The 15,152-nt window shown below is 49.9% G+C and overlaps 1 protein-coding gene across 1 annotated transcript; it reads right to left on the bottom strand.

The window, feature by feature from the left end:
- Window positions 1-203: 203 nt before the first annotated feature.
- LOC144102617 (protein argonaute-2-like) lies at window positions 204-8,368 on the bottom strand. Its single transcript, XM_077635838.1, has 4 exons — window positions 8,293-8,368; window positions 6,774-7,102; window positions 1,273-1,500; window positions 204-554 (listed from the first exon to the last, which is right to left on the bottom strand). Exons 1-4 carry the CDS (start codon window positions 8,333-8,335, stop codon window positions 204-206), a joined length of 951 nt encoding a protein of 316 aa, XP_077491964.1. The 5' UTR covers window positions 8,336-8,368.
- Window positions 8,369-15,152: the final 6,784 nt, after the last annotated feature.

The following is a 15,152-nucleotide window of genomic DNA, read 5'->3' as shown; positions in this document are numbered from 1 at the left end:
ATCGACCCGCAGTGACGGCACAGTGGCTATGGGAAGACCTCCGAGTGCCATGCAATGGCAGGGCACGCTTAGGAACCTTCAGGTGTTCCAAGACCAATACGTAGCTGTCCCTAACAATACCTCTCATAACCCATGAGCCACTTTGGTACGTTAAATACATTCACCCGACATAGTTATGTATGTCGCGGTGACGTCACGACAGCTCAGCGAACTCTTGTGCATCGCTCACTCGGCAGCGGTCCTACTAAGACGAAGTACATGGCAGCCTCGAGGGAGTCGAGCACCTTGGCGGCTTCCACGTATTGTCTGGCGGCGACAGAGTCGGCGCTGCCCATGGACGAGTCGCTGCTCGAGCTAGACACGTCCACCTTGCTCATCACGTGGTTCTTGGCCCGGTACGCGGCCAGGTGCGCGTTGTAGACGGGCGCCGGGATGCTCACGCTGCGGGCGCAGTGGGCGTACGAATGGCAGATGTAGTACCTCAGCTTCTCCATGTCCGCCGAGACGCTGGAGTGGTCCCACACGACGTAGTAGTGCGACGGCTTGCTTGTACCCTGCACCACCGACGCCACGTTGACGGTTAACCCGCGGGACCGCAGGAATGATATCCTCATCGTAGACGAGACTCCTCACGTCTCATCCTAGCCAAGTCTTGCGCATCATAAGTTGGGAATTAAGAGGAAGAAATGGGCTTGGGCAGGGCACGTAGTGCGAAGGAAAGACAAGAGCTGGTCCTTAAGGGCAACGGAGTGGATTCCAAGAAACAGAGACGTAGCAAGGGGCGGCAGGAAGTTAGGTGGGCGGCTGAGATTAAGAAGTAGGTGGGGATATGGTGGCCGGAGCTGGCAAAGAACAGCGTTAATTTGAGAGACAGGAGAGGCCTTTATGCGCCGAGGCATAGTGAGGCTGATTATACTAATGATGATGATGATGAATGGAGTATCTCCAAAACTTATTGCTTTTCCTGCGGTCCTCCTTTAGGGAAACGCATTCCACTTTGAAGGAACGCTTTACTGGCTGTTGCGCAATGGAACATCAAAGTTGGCGCATGCGCAGTTGCTATCCGCCACCGGATTTAACAGATATCCCGTATAGTGTGTAAGAAACACCTATACTCCCTGTCACTGTATCTATAGTGTTGCACTGACAAGTTCTGAGCTCATTCAGTTCGTTTCTGCATCATTAAGGAGTTTCAGCGACCCTGCCATCCTCTGCGGCTATTAGTGGCGACTACTGAGACTGTGCCCCAGACGGCATTCCATTACTGCGCACCTCAATGCCGAAGTGGCTGCAGAGGTAGAAGTCGAAGTCTAGCGGGTGCGTGGCCAAGGAATCTACGATGGTGCCGGGCGGCACGTTGTAACACTTGCCAACCCCGTCCTGGTTGCTGGCGGGCATCAAACGCGTGTCGTGACGCTTCTGGAACACGATGAAGGTCAGCGCCATCTCGTACGTCTCGTTAGGGGAAAGCTCCTGGCACGCCGGTCGGATGGCGCTCACCTGGAAACAAGATCAGGACCCAGTTGTAGTTCTTAACTGGTCGGTGAATTTTTTAAAACACTGCTTCTTGTGCTTGACACAGGGGGTGGACAGGACAACACCAAGGCGAGCAGAACACCTACAAACCATCGTCTCCGCGCCATGTTATGAGGAACTTATGGCGCTGTGAGTGAAGTCTTGTTGTATTTGGAAAACTGGTAGAGTCTACAGTAATTTGGAAGCGTTCCTGATAGGGCTAGCAGGTCATTCATGACAGCTAAAACTTCAACTAGGTGCAAAAGATGTAGGATGAACACCAGCGCTGTGGTGTCAAGCAATGTGGTGTGTTTTATCTACATTAACACAAGCCATTTACCACAGTCGATGTGTTCGATGTTGAATCCGCGAGACAATATACTGCTGTCTCTTCCAATTATAAAGAACGCCCAAAAAGATATGGGGATATATCATATTGCATTCGAGACTTCCCTCACGGTTCCGAACCTGCATGAACTGCCCTTCGCTCACTCCGTCCCAGTAGATGATGCGCTCCAGCTTGTGCTTGGTAGCACGGTAAAAGGCCTTCAGCATGTTTTCATCATGTCCTTGAGTTGCTTCATCACCTCCAGGCGCAAAGTGGCGACGGAGTCCTCCATCTGGACGCGAATGGAGGCATGGCACTTGTACGGAATGGAGTTCAAGCTACTAACGCACGCGGCGATGGACGGGCGGAGCTTGTCCCCGGGCGCAAGGTAAGTCGCGTCCGCGCCGATGGTGATCAGTGGCTTCAGAGAGGACCTGCTTCTCCTGGGCCAGCAGGCTGTGTTGGTACCGCCCAGCTTGGCGTTGATCTTCTGGCAGAGGTTGGTGATGAGCGCGGACTGCACTTCTTGATCACGTTGTTGTCAATCACGCACTGGGTGCGCATACCGATCCCGGCCTCGAATACCTGATTGATCTCTGCCTAATTCGTGTTGTTTGCGAGCGCGGTGACGGCCATCTCGAGGCTTGCCGTCTTGCGCTACTCCGTCAGCAGGATGTTACGCATGGGCGTACGGTTCGCGTTTGCCGTGGTCATGTCCAGCGGCTGCCCAATGCGCATGCCCAGTTCTTGGCCAACGCGGATGAGCATCTTGACGAAGTTGTCGAGGCTGTCTCGCTGCGAGAACCGGCTCAGCTTGAGCAGAATCCAGCGAGTCAGCTTAGCCAGCTTGTAGAAATTACGGCCCCGCAGTTCCCATCTGCCGTCGCGGGGCTTGCCGACGGAGTTGTTCTCGAAGACCAGCGACAGCGCGTCGAGCACCCGGACCTTGAGCATCGTCGGCTCGGTGTTGATCTTGATGCCGAACTCGCGCAGATACTGGTCACTGCTGCTTACCAGATCCCGCACCGACTGGCGGATCTCGTTGAAATGATTTGCCGGGCGGAGCGGCACGCGCTTGATCATTTCGGACGTCTGGTTCTCGTCCAGTTTCTTCTTGCAGTGCTGCCCTGCGACGATCTCGCAGACCTTCATCGGGAGGTAAAGTGGTTGAGTCTCGCTGCCTGTCTGGATGCAGGGCTGGTTCGTGCACGGAAGGCAGCCGTAGCGGTTCTGGAAGTAGTCGGCCACTGAGCAATTGGAGCCGTCTTCCATGTTGAAGAACAGCTTCTTGGCTGGTTCCTTGGTGACGCAAACCACCTTGCACTTGCGCGCGTAGGGAAGTTGGCTGACCTTGACGCGCAAACCCTTGAGCTCTTTGTTGAAACAACGTTATGGAAGTCACGCAGATGCCTTAAATCTCCGGCCGACATCTCGCGCCGGCCCTCGCTGAACAGCTTGCACATGAAGCTGGTCACCGGTAGAAGCTCGTAGTAGGCGGTGGACGACATGTAAACGTTGCGCATGGGCTTCCACTGAGCGGGCCGCACGCTCGTGTAGAAGCCGCACCAGAATTCTCGGCCACCACCGAGAGTGTTGTCGTTCCGGGGCGGCGGCTTGGAGAAGGACCGCCCGACGGGCATGAGTTTCATCGACGGTCCGTGCCGCAGCACGATGTTCATGGCTTGGAGGATCTCCTGGAGTACCTGGCTGACACGGTTGCCGAAGACTGCGTGCCGCGCGTCCAGATTCACGGTGGCTGCGTACTGGATCTTGACGATGAACTTCTTCATACGCTGGTCCTCCTCGAAGTCGACCGTTAAGGTGCGCTCGCGGATCTTGATCTCACAGCGCGTGTACGTGTTCTTGCGGCCCTCGAAGGCGGGCATGCAGCCGTTCAGGTCGACCCGGTACTTCTTGACGAGCAGGTCGATGACCAAGATGTTTATCTTGGTGTTCATCCAGCGGTATTAGCGCTTCTCGGGCACTTTGGCGTCCTTGCGCGTGTCGGAGCATATCTGCACATCGCAGTGGAAAACGTTTATGGAAGAAATGTGAACGCTGAAGTGGCTGGCTGTCAACTGGATCGGCCAGCCCAGATTGCCTTGCGAGGGCCGGCGTGGGAAATGGGACGGTACGATCCGCTCGATTTCCTGCAGACCACGCCGGGGCAGTCCGCGAGCACCGCACGCGGGGACAGCGCACAACTAGTGTTCAGCATTCTTGGACAAAAATTTTGAATATCGGAAAATTTCAAGGTATTGTTGTGCAAATATTAGAGGTAATGCTCAATGTCCGAACGTTTTTCTTGACAAGCTGGCATCAAGCAGTTAAGACTGCCATATAAAAAGAATGAGGAACGCTTTTGACGGGAGCAAAAACGTTAATAAAAAATGCAAGCCTGCCGACGGAAGATTGGCAGATAAGTAGTCCTCAGCTGTCGGGTAGGCAGTTGAATTGCGCACAGATTCCGCGCGTGAACTCTGGCATGACCTCAGTGTTAGTTGCCTGAATGTAAACCCCTCCATACATGGGTTAATTGATTTAAGTCAAGATATACTGAGCCGCGCGTCACGCTGTTGATATGGAGAGGTAAAAATGATCTCGGCAAAGTAAGGATAGAAACCAAAGTGAAAGGAATGCATTGGTCAGATTTCCACGTCTCTACGCTTCAGATGAGAACTCTTGATTTTGTTTCGGTGAGACTCACTTTTTCGCCTATGGACTATTAGCATAGAAGGTACTCCTGAGAGCTGTTAATCGACCGCAGTACTCTTTCTTATATTTTGCCTGTAAACAACTGCGATGTTCGAGACAAACGCAAAAAATTCAAATTTCAGGTACTCCTTTGGGGCGAAGTGACAGCTGTGGGCAAGTTGAAGTTTGCAGCGTCAGTCGCAGCGCTGTAACACAGGCCAGCGAGAGGACCAAGCACTCTTTCAGGAAGTGAAGACACCAAATTTTTAGAAATGTAAACAAAAACTGCAATACAAACTCTGTTTTGTCGTTTTAATTATTTGAAACTCTTACACTACAGATTGTTGCATTGTTGCAGAAGACAGGGTGGTACGAAACGAACAAAGAGCTAGATGCTAGTTTCTTATGCTTCATAAGACCGTTTGCTCACTTGTGAGATCATAATAGTCTGTCAACTGCTGAAAGCGAAACTGAAACTGGATGGAAGAATAAATTCAGTTATAAATTGGGCGCTGAGCGCAGGCGAATTTCACGTCGTGATTAATTTTTTTTTATTGTGTGTGCGTGGGTGTGTTAGTGTTTGTGTTGGATTTTATGGCGCAGAAGCAGTTGAAGCTGTCATGCACAGGGTTGGCTAGATCTCACGGTTATGCTGGTGGACAACTAGTTCTTTAAAAAATCCATTTTTTGGTGACATTTCTTTCTTTTAGGAATCTAACTACTCGTGACATGTCTACTACTGCATTCTCTGCTAAGAGCAAGCAGGGGTAGAAAGAGACGTGTTAGTGGTGAAATTTCGAGTTTCCTGCATGAAAAAATATGCATGCCACATTCAAAAAGAGGATTTTCTTGTGTCACGAATGTCTTGCACATCATTCGAAAGCACGCATACAAAGCCAAAATTTCGGCTAGCACATTAAGCGAGCCCGTAATGCATTTACGCAACCACATGCCAGATTCCGTGCTTCGTTGAAGCCATCAAGTGACCTGCGTCAAGTAGCTGTATAGGCCACATCCAGAGTACCTAAGCAAGCAATGCGAAAAAGCGTCTCTAATCATTGCGAATGTGGTATCTGAATCCTCTCAATGAACTGAATATAAAGCCAACCTCTGAAGAATAAAATTGAAAATTGTTTTTTTAGGAAAGGAAATGGTGCAGTAGGCGTCTCTGCCGCGTCAAGATGGGTTGCGTAAAAGGGAGAGACACATGAAAGAAGACGGGACTGCACTTCTTGTCCCGTCTTCTTTCATGGGAAGGTCGCTTTTTCGCTACCCATCTTTATGCTACGATGAAACATCTTGCTAAATTGCAAATGTGGTTGGACACCGGAACCGCGCCGTAAAGGAAGGGAGGAAGGTGGGAGTGAAACAAGAAAAGAAAAAAGAGTTGCCGTAGTGAGGTCTCCGGAACAATTGCCATCGGTAACTTCTGAAGGACGCCGCTCACCTCCTATACTGCCCATACTTTCCGCATCAGGCCCTCCCATTGGTCGGAAGCCGTCCCGTGCTTTTCACGCGCTTTCTTCTTTCCCCTTCCCCAGAAGTGCCAAAAAACGCGAACAGCGAATTCAAGCACCGGTGTCGAACGTAGGACGATCATTCCGGAGAGTGCTCAGGTTCAGCATTGCGTAGGGGGAGCCACAGTCGACAAGGGAAGAGGAGGCGCGAATCAGGAGAGAGTCGATTGTGCACTACCTTTGTCCGCTGAAGGACGTTAGTGGGGCCAGCATCACGTTACATTTCTGAAGTGTAGTCACAAAATTTATAATAGAAGGCATCAATGGGAAGAGGCTCTCACGTGACAAGTCAGCGGTAGCTCCTAGCGAAGTTTCACTTTCGAATGCTGAGCAGCGAAACGCCTGCATTTGAGAGTTTTTTCAGACGCGCCTTGGGCGCAATATATGGACCCTGACGCCTCTTCAGTGCGGTACGGTGCCTGCAGGCTCACTAAAAGCGATACTAAGCCATGGCTTGCAGTCTGGCATCTGCCAAGGGTCAAACTATTGAGAGCCGCGACACGTGCCCCTCCACTGCGCACGCGCTGATTGGTGCCGAGGTGCCAGCCAGGCGCGCTGCTGACGGGAACGTGGCGTCATCTGGAGCCCTGAGGGTGAACTGCGCATGCGCAGTAGTGGTACAACTAACTACTGACGAGCTCCGACGGCTTTACCGCCCACACCCTCGGTTTCAGACACGCTCGTGGGGGCACGCAGAAGCTGCAGCTGCCGCCGCTCACCCGAATCTTGAGCTCTTCATTATGTGACTTGGTGTTGCCGACGCCATTGCGGGCACGCACGAGCGCGGCCGTCAGCGACGGTGAGCTGGTGGGCGAGCCTTCGGTGGGCGCCACAGTGCGAGCCCCGTTGCCGTTGCTGGTGCCCGCGTCCGTCGCGGGTGATGACGGCAGTGGCGGTGGTGACGGCGGAGCTGGTGGCCGTGGTTGAGCGAACCTGAGGTGGGGCCGCTGTGACCACTCGCTGCTGCATGACATGCGCGCACCACCTCTGCAGGCGGCATTGAAAGGGAGCGGTGATGGGGCGGCCTGCGAGCATCCGGGAGGTCCTCCTGGACAAAAGGGAGGGAGTTAGCATCACCGATGTCGAAAAGGCTTACCGATGCGTGACCAGTTTTGCCCACATGGCATGACCAAAGAGCTCCGACCACTAACGGGCGTTTCACTATTGCGCACCTGCAAGAAACGGCGATGTATATGTTACGTCACTGAAGCCATGATAATCCCACCTTCGGTAGGCTTGTCCACCGGACATACGCGAAAATAAGTTAGATATTTCATTCGGTCAATTTACACTTTGGTTTCAGCTGTACATTTTCTGGAAGCCAAATAAAAATCGGTTCAAGGCGACGGAAGGTTGCTGATACTGGTTAAGCTAATCCATGAGCTAGGCCTATTGAACAAAGTATACCTTTGAGAGCAAGGTAGCAGGCACCTGGTAAAAAGCACCGGGCGATATGCCGCGGAGTGCTTAATGTATGGCAAGAAGACTCTTACGGCTTGTCGACCCTGCCATTGTGAATCAATCCACTCGGGCGTTCGAGACACTCCGGATAAACGAAAAACAATATGCGTCGAGACCATCCGACACGTCGGAATGACTGCTTATCGGATAGATTCTAGCTCGAATAAAAAGTGGCAAAGGCGCTATTTTAACCCAAAACTGCACAGCAAACCTCGTCGTTTCACCACGACCTACACATCAATCGCGCGCCTCCGGGCAAGATGTAATTGTGGACACCTCGCGCGACCGGCAAGTTTCCCTAACTTAGAGGTCAGGCCTATCGCATTCCCGCAAGACGACCTAAATATAGTGGGGGAAAAAAACGCCCAGTCATGTCCGTTGAAGAAATCTTGCAGACTAGCGTCAAGTATCGCGAAAACCGATGAGGAATTCCGCTTCGGTCAAAAGCGAACCGCTCCTCTCGCTCAAAAGCGACATCGCGCTCGTGACATCGCCATTTCGCCCAGAGCCCGCCGCGCCGTACCAAATGGACAGGGTGGCGCGGCGACAGTCTACGGTGGTAACGTCATCCTAGCCATCCGGTCCCACAGGTCGGACGGGGTGGCGCTAAAACTAGCGATGCGGTTTGCGGACCCATGGCCTCCATGATAGGCTCCGGCGGCGCGCTGTGCTCAATCGCGGAGGCCACGGCGAGGCATGGAAAGCGCATCGCGTTAAGCTCCGGCGGCGCGCCGAGCTCTATACTGTAGGCCACGGCGGGAAATCGAAAGCGCTCACCTCTCCCCCGGTCTCGCGATCTCGCTAGCTGGACAATCTGCATTGGGCACTGCGATGCCACAACACCCGGCCAGCGATGCCACAGGGACTACCCGGCCGATGAACTAGCTTCTTCTGGACCGAGCCTGGCGGAACGTGCCTCGCTCCTAGCGTCTGGACAGGATGGGCACGCGCCTCGGGCTGGTCGAATGTGGGAGCGAGCCAGTGTTGAAACCGCGCTGTGACGTCACAGAAAAGGAAGAGGGCGGGCCGGGCGCGCGCGCGGTCATGCCACCGGCACGTGGTATGCGCTTCTTCGTCGTCTACGACGCGAAGGTATAATTTGGTCAAGAAGCGGGATTGGAGGTGTTAGCGCACAGACCACGGTTAACAGTCCTGCCAAACGTCGTGGAGGGCACGGTCAAATTTCGCTTCGCACCTACGCTTATGGCGTTACGGCGGATGGAGAAGAAAAAGGATTTCTTTGTTGCGATTAGAATAACCAAGAGGACTAAGCGCGTTTAACTTGGGAACGTTTGCCATCCTGGCAATCCTCGAGATCAGGGTCCGGGAGGCTATGTTCTTCTGCCCCGCAGCTTACACGTATGTACAGCTTCTGTCAAATGAAAACAGGATGCATGGTTTGCCTCTTGCACATTTTAGATCCCGTTCCATATGTTGTAAATCGCTTACGGGATTTACGGTGAGGACAGCCTGGTCCTTACCGTTTAAGACCACTTTATTTTCATGGAAGCTACAACGGCACTACTCTATGAGTGAGAAGCAGACCATGCAGCCTAGTTACTTTTGGCACAGACTGTGCATACTCTGGCGCCCCGTGGAGAGGAAAGAGGATTGGATAGATGGGAAGGCAGGCCTCATTTCATCAATCTTGTGCCCCTCTGATAAAGCCAAAAGAAAATGAAGAGGTGACCAAATGCCTGTCCCAGCAAAGCTGTCAAAGGCATAAATCAACCAAAAGATATGAACAGGGGAAAAAGAACAGAAGTCAGTAAATCTAAAATGTCATAAAACGAAACGCTAACCTTAAAAGAAAAAATCTGTCCGGGTTTAAACTTGCGTTCACCATTATTATGCGAAAGCATTTCCAAATCACAAATCTCAAATTTTCGCAATGGCCTGGACCCAATTTGGTTGTCGCTATTGTGCCGAGCGCGATGAATTGTACTTGGACATTGATTTTGGTCCAAAATCAGCCAATCAAATTTCGGGATGCGGCCAAATTTTGGGGTGTCCCGGGCCAAATTTGGAGGCAATCATCGTGTTCGGCACTGTCAGGTATGACTAGACATCGATTTTGGTCAAGATCTGGCAAGGTCAAATTTCAGAGTGGGTGAGTCAAATTTGAGGGGTGTGCCGAGCTAAATTTGGAGGTCGCCATCGCGTTCGGCGCTGTCAATTATGTCTAGACCGAGATTTTGGTCAAAATCTGCCAAGGTCAAATTTCAGGGGTGGGTGGGTCAAGCTTTGAGGGTGGTAAGAGATCAAGGTCAAAGACCATGCCACCATGGTGGACCAGGGTGGTCATGGTGAACCTTGTAGACATAGTACACCTTATGTAGACTACAGTAACGCTATTGCTATGGTAGGCATCACAAGATTATTTCAGTCATCCGGAGACAGAATCTGAGATAGTTTTGCGCCGACTAGAGCTTTCGCTTCAAAAGGCACGGTATCTCTTGACAGGCGTACGAGTGACAAGTCAGGTCCGCGGGCATGCGCCCAGCACAACACGCACAAAAATGAACTGCTACAGGATGCCCAGCTCGCATGTTACGTTGCATACATATAATAGCGCAATGACGCTTGTGAGATCCCGGCTGCTCTTAGTGAGCTCCCGTAGGATTCATTTTTGCGCTTGCACTTCTTCTTGTATTGCTTTCCTTTGTAAATAGTGTTTATATGACTATTCCCTGCAACCTTTCTTGCTGCCAATGACCTATTTCATTTCCGTTCTACAAACTGCCTGCTATTCTTCATTTCCGCTGCCCCAGCTCAGGTGCCGCCGCCACAGTGATGGCAGATGCTTGGGTTAGCAAAAATGTTTTAACTTCCATATTGTTATTATTTCTGTGGAACACTTGCTACTACTACTAGTTCTTCCGGAGGCTCTCTCTTGGCTAATGAGCTACACCGCAGTGCCACGGTTGTCAGGTAGCAATTGCATTGAATTTGCTTTAACTTCACTGCCACCTGCCATGAACGGCAGGTTGCCGCCTGCCCACCGTGGCAGATACGTCATATGAATTTTCATAACTCGGTCACCGACTTTTTTGTGAACGGAACATCAAATGTTATCGCATTACTTAAGTCTATCCGGAACAGTTCGAGCGCGCATGTACAAAACGTCCAGCACTGTGCTCGACCTCGAATCTCAACTGCTCACTCTTCGACTACTATTTGGCCTAGAGCACAGCGTACTTTAAAACACGTAAGTATATCGTATTTGTTTATGACAATCCAAAGCAAGTGCCGGAAGGGCCAATACCAGAAAGGCAAGGGACCGGCCGCTTGGCAATCTAATCAGAACGCAGCAGGCTTGAGGTTGCGGTGGCGGCTTGGACCAACGGTGTGTGTGCACGCTTCCGGGATCAGGCAGCACGCGGCAGCCAATTTCGCGAGCTAAAAATGAGCAAGAAAAGACAGAAGAGAAAGAAGAGGCAAAATAATAATCGGTAATTGCACTAACTTCAAATTTAGTCCAATTAAGGGAAAGAATAGTGCACAGTCGCCTCACAACACATTTTCATGACGTCAACGGTCTCAGCTCACCCCAGAATGTCTTTCGTCGCGGATGCTCTATATGGTCCGCGCATATGGATCTAGAGAGCAGAATTCGGCTTTCGCTACGCAGAACGGAAGTTTCAGCTTTGGTGACTCTTGATGTAGCAAAAGCCTATGACAGTGTAGAACACATTCACAACTTAACAGACTTGCTCAGTTACATCCTCCAACCTAAATTTATTACAAGATTCAGCCCGTAATCTTACTAGAAAGGCGCGCTTTACGTCTCTGCCTTGGTCTCCCAAAATCATTTTCAAACGACCTGCTTTATCTGGAAGCCCGTATCCCTGATCTCTGTTCCCGCTTGCAAATACTAACGGTCCGAACCTTCATCAGGTAGCTGGACTCGGTGACTGATGTCAGTACTGCTATTTTTGTGTCTCACCAGGCCTTATTTCTTTCGCATCGTTAGCCACGGTATCAAATGCCGCAAATTTTGTTAACGCAGAACCTTTTTACACCGATTTGTGCGGATGTCACCTCTTTGCAGTAGGTTGTTGACAAGCCGGAAGCATTGGAATTCCATTTTGACCATATCTTCCCATCTCATGCGAAACACATGCAGGAAAACATTTTAAACGGCCTACTCTCTGCTCACACAGAGCAATACCCCTACCATACGGTGCTTTCTACCGATGCCTCCGTCAGCTGCCAAGAAGCTGCAGTTGGCATCTTTTCGCAAGATTTGACCTGGAGGTATTCTGTCCGCATCCCTGATTATATTCCTATATCGTTGGCAGAATTTTTCGCTCTTCGTTTGGCCCTGCAAAAAAATCTATTTCATTTGTCTCACGTTATTATTCTCGCTGATTGTCAGTTTTAGTGTCCCTTGAAACATCTCAAAAAGGTTTTCTGAGCCGTTTCCTGCGGTTTTTTGTCCCATGCACTTTTAAGGAGGTCTGTTTTGTCTGGGTCCCTGGAAATGCGGGTATTCATTCAAAGGAGGTGGCTGATTACTTAGCAAGGTTGGCTCTTGACAGGTTAGTGACACATACGGTCCCGAATTTCAGCCTCCTGGTGATTTCCAGGTTATAGCTGTTCCAACACATATCAGCCGGATTACGTGATGCCTTACTAAATACCACTGATTATCGGCACTTAGAACATAGTAGGAACGTCCATTCGTGTAAAACCAGGCTGTGTGAACTATCTATAACGCGGTTGCGGTGCAGGATTCCCAGTTCGAATTTGTATCTATGCAGATGTACGTTGACACCGACAATCCTATGTGACGCATGCGGGGAAGCTGAATCTGTTACCATTTTCTCCTCTGCTGTCAACAGCTCGCACTTCAGAGGAAGATTCACCTAGAGGTTAATCTCTCCACGCTGGGGCTCCTGTTATCTCTGCCAGTGTTATTATCGTTCGGTGCATGCGCCAAATGATTTGCATTGTGTTCAATTTGTAATATTCTCCATGATTACATAATTTCTACTAGTAGGTTGATTTGCTAAATCTTTTAAAGTTATTCGAGCTCTTCTTTTTTCACCAAAATGCTCTCTGTTATTTTATTTCAATTATTTTTTTGTCGTTTTGATTGACACATTTTTCAAATTCACGCTTGGTGCTAAATTTTTGTCTATCTCCTATGGAAAATTTCTTGTTTATGCCACTACACCTTGGCCAATGTCCCCATGTGGGTATGTGCCATGCCTTAAGAGCAAGAAGAAGAAGAAGAATATTCGGTCCTTCCCGGTGGTGCGCTAAGCCCTCTACTCTAGTTGACCTCCAAGCGCCACGGAGGAGACAACGGCTGGCCGTATACTCGCAGATCGCACATCTCGTCGTACTGAAACCGGTAACTTGTCGAGCCCAAGAGCCCCCGGCTCCCCAAAGATGGAAACCATCCCACTAGCCCCCGTTCATGCATAAAAGCAGGTATGCCTGTACAGAGCGGATACTTGGATATATCGTAGGATAGAGATCGGGTATTTCAGAACCTTGAATACATACTACGACACACACACGAACTACTTTCATTCCTAATTACCACAAATCCAAAGCAAATCAGCGCCCCTGTAATTATTTGTTTACCAATACTCCATCTCTCGCTGCATTTCATTACAACATTTAACGAGCTTGTAAACGCTAACTGGGCGTCTGCGAACCAGAGGGCTGAATCGTGAAAGGTAAACCGCAACTCAAAAGAAAGAGAACAGGTGTCGCGGAACCTTGCGGCAGAGCCTTCCCACTGTTTCAGTGACTGCGTGATTATGACAAAACAGCTGTGTAGCAAGTCCTCAGCTGAGAATTACACCTTCAGTGTATGTGCAACCCTTCCTGCTCCTACACTGTGGTAACTTAATTATCTTGTCTTCTTTACTTCTCGCAGGAAAACTAGCGAGAAGTGATGGCGGACGCAGCGCGATCCTCTCGCAGCGGCTGTCGTTCGCGGTAACCATCAATTTTCCACAAACGCGGACAACCATTCAGTACCGCTGCTTTTGATCTCCGGCCCCGCTGCATCGCCAACCGACAGAACATCGTTACGGTGGTTTCTTATTACTCTGGCACTTTATGTCCTTCTGGAGTACCGGCGGTTCTTTAACTCCTTTACCGCTCCCTGAAAACTGTGACACAACCTTCAATGACAGCCAATATTGACGTCACCAGTGAGGTCGACTAAACGGGCGCTAGGTCACAACTTTTCCGGACCCTGTACAGCACTAGCTACACCGCCATCATCCTGGTTTCCTCTTTGCGACTTTGGCAGTACTGGCTACGTAGGAATAATTGCTTACCTCGGCAGCCATGGGCGTCCCTTGTAGCGTAAAATGATTAGCAATGGATGTTAGCGGCAAGAACGTTACAGCCATGTCACCGCGACCCGAATAAGCTACTTACGTGAAAAGCCTTTGCAAAAAGTATGAAGCCCTGAACCTTTGCTTCCGCGCCATGCTGTAGGCACTTAGCGGAGTTCTTCGGTCAAATCCGCCGTGATGTCATGTACTCTATCTTAAGCGAAGTTTTCAATTATAGTTTTAAACACCTTTCTTTTGATAACCACGGCATGATTTAATATGGCAATAAGTTCATACTGTGTCTTAGAACCAAGACCACAACACAAGGACTGAATGAGTGAAAACCTTTTATTGCTCAATTGATCAATGAGGGTTGTGAAGGTAAAGCCTTAGTACAGGGCCCCTGAGGCATCGTGTGCCCATTCCATCAGTCAGTGCGGTCATCTGGTTGCAGCTTTTCCCCTGGTGCGAGGATTTTGCCATGAAAAAAGGCTTATTCAAACACGACTAAGCAGTCACTGCAGTCTCGAATGCCACACTGGAACAGTGGGTGGAAAGATCAAAATGTTGCCGACGAAATATTTGGAGTCTCGCACAAAAACGAATAGAGTTTGCACGTAGATCACTTAACTGGAGCAAGCGCGAGTAGCACGCTACGTGAGGGGTTGTGCTACAACAGCCCTTTGTTATCTGCTGACTTGAGGTCTACTTTTGACAAATGCTGTACATAGATAAAGACCCAAATTTGGTTAATTCCAAAAGGTGGAGTAGGTATTGAGCATTTAATTGCACATTAGTATCCAACCAAGCGCAGCCATACGCTAAAGACGTAATAGGAAAGCAACCATTGAGCTAACCAGTTCAGAGCTAACCAGAAATGCTAGCTGCTAGCAGTACAGCACGGAAGGAGGGGGGGGATACAGAACTCTAAGAACGGCGTTTGTAAAACTAATTAAAGAAATCTAGGTGTAGATTTGTAATAGGAAAAAATTGCCTATTAGCATCCACACAAGAACGGCTATGTGGCTACAGAGGCTGAGGAACAATTACTCTCTTATTACATAGTTTTACTTCCTGCCCGTATTGCTCACTGGAACTGGTCATTTTACTTACTGTCGGCCAGTTGTGAATAAAACAACGCAGTGATGCAACAAGCTCAAGTTACTTTATTTCAAAGTCGAAACAAAATCAAGAAACTGCATCAAGTAACCTTGCATGTGTCTGCAGACAAAAAAGACAAAAAGGGTGCGACCAGCCTGCCCTGCTGCTGAAGACCTGAAACAAACGAAACGTGCAAGCTCACAATTCATGCTACTGATTCAAATTGCCAGCTTG

This window comes from Amblyomma americanum, chromosome 8 (assembly GCF_052857255.1).
Source record: "Amblyomma americanum isolate KBUSLIRL-KWMA chromosome 8, ASM5285725v1, whole genome shotgun sequence".
Taxonomy (NCBI): Eukaryota; Metazoa; Arthropoda; class Arachnida; order Ixodida; family Ixodidae; genus Amblyomma; species Amblyomma americanum.
The sequence above is the reverse complement of the archived record's forward strand: the minus strand, read 5'-3'. Positions and strand labels throughout refer to the sequence as shown.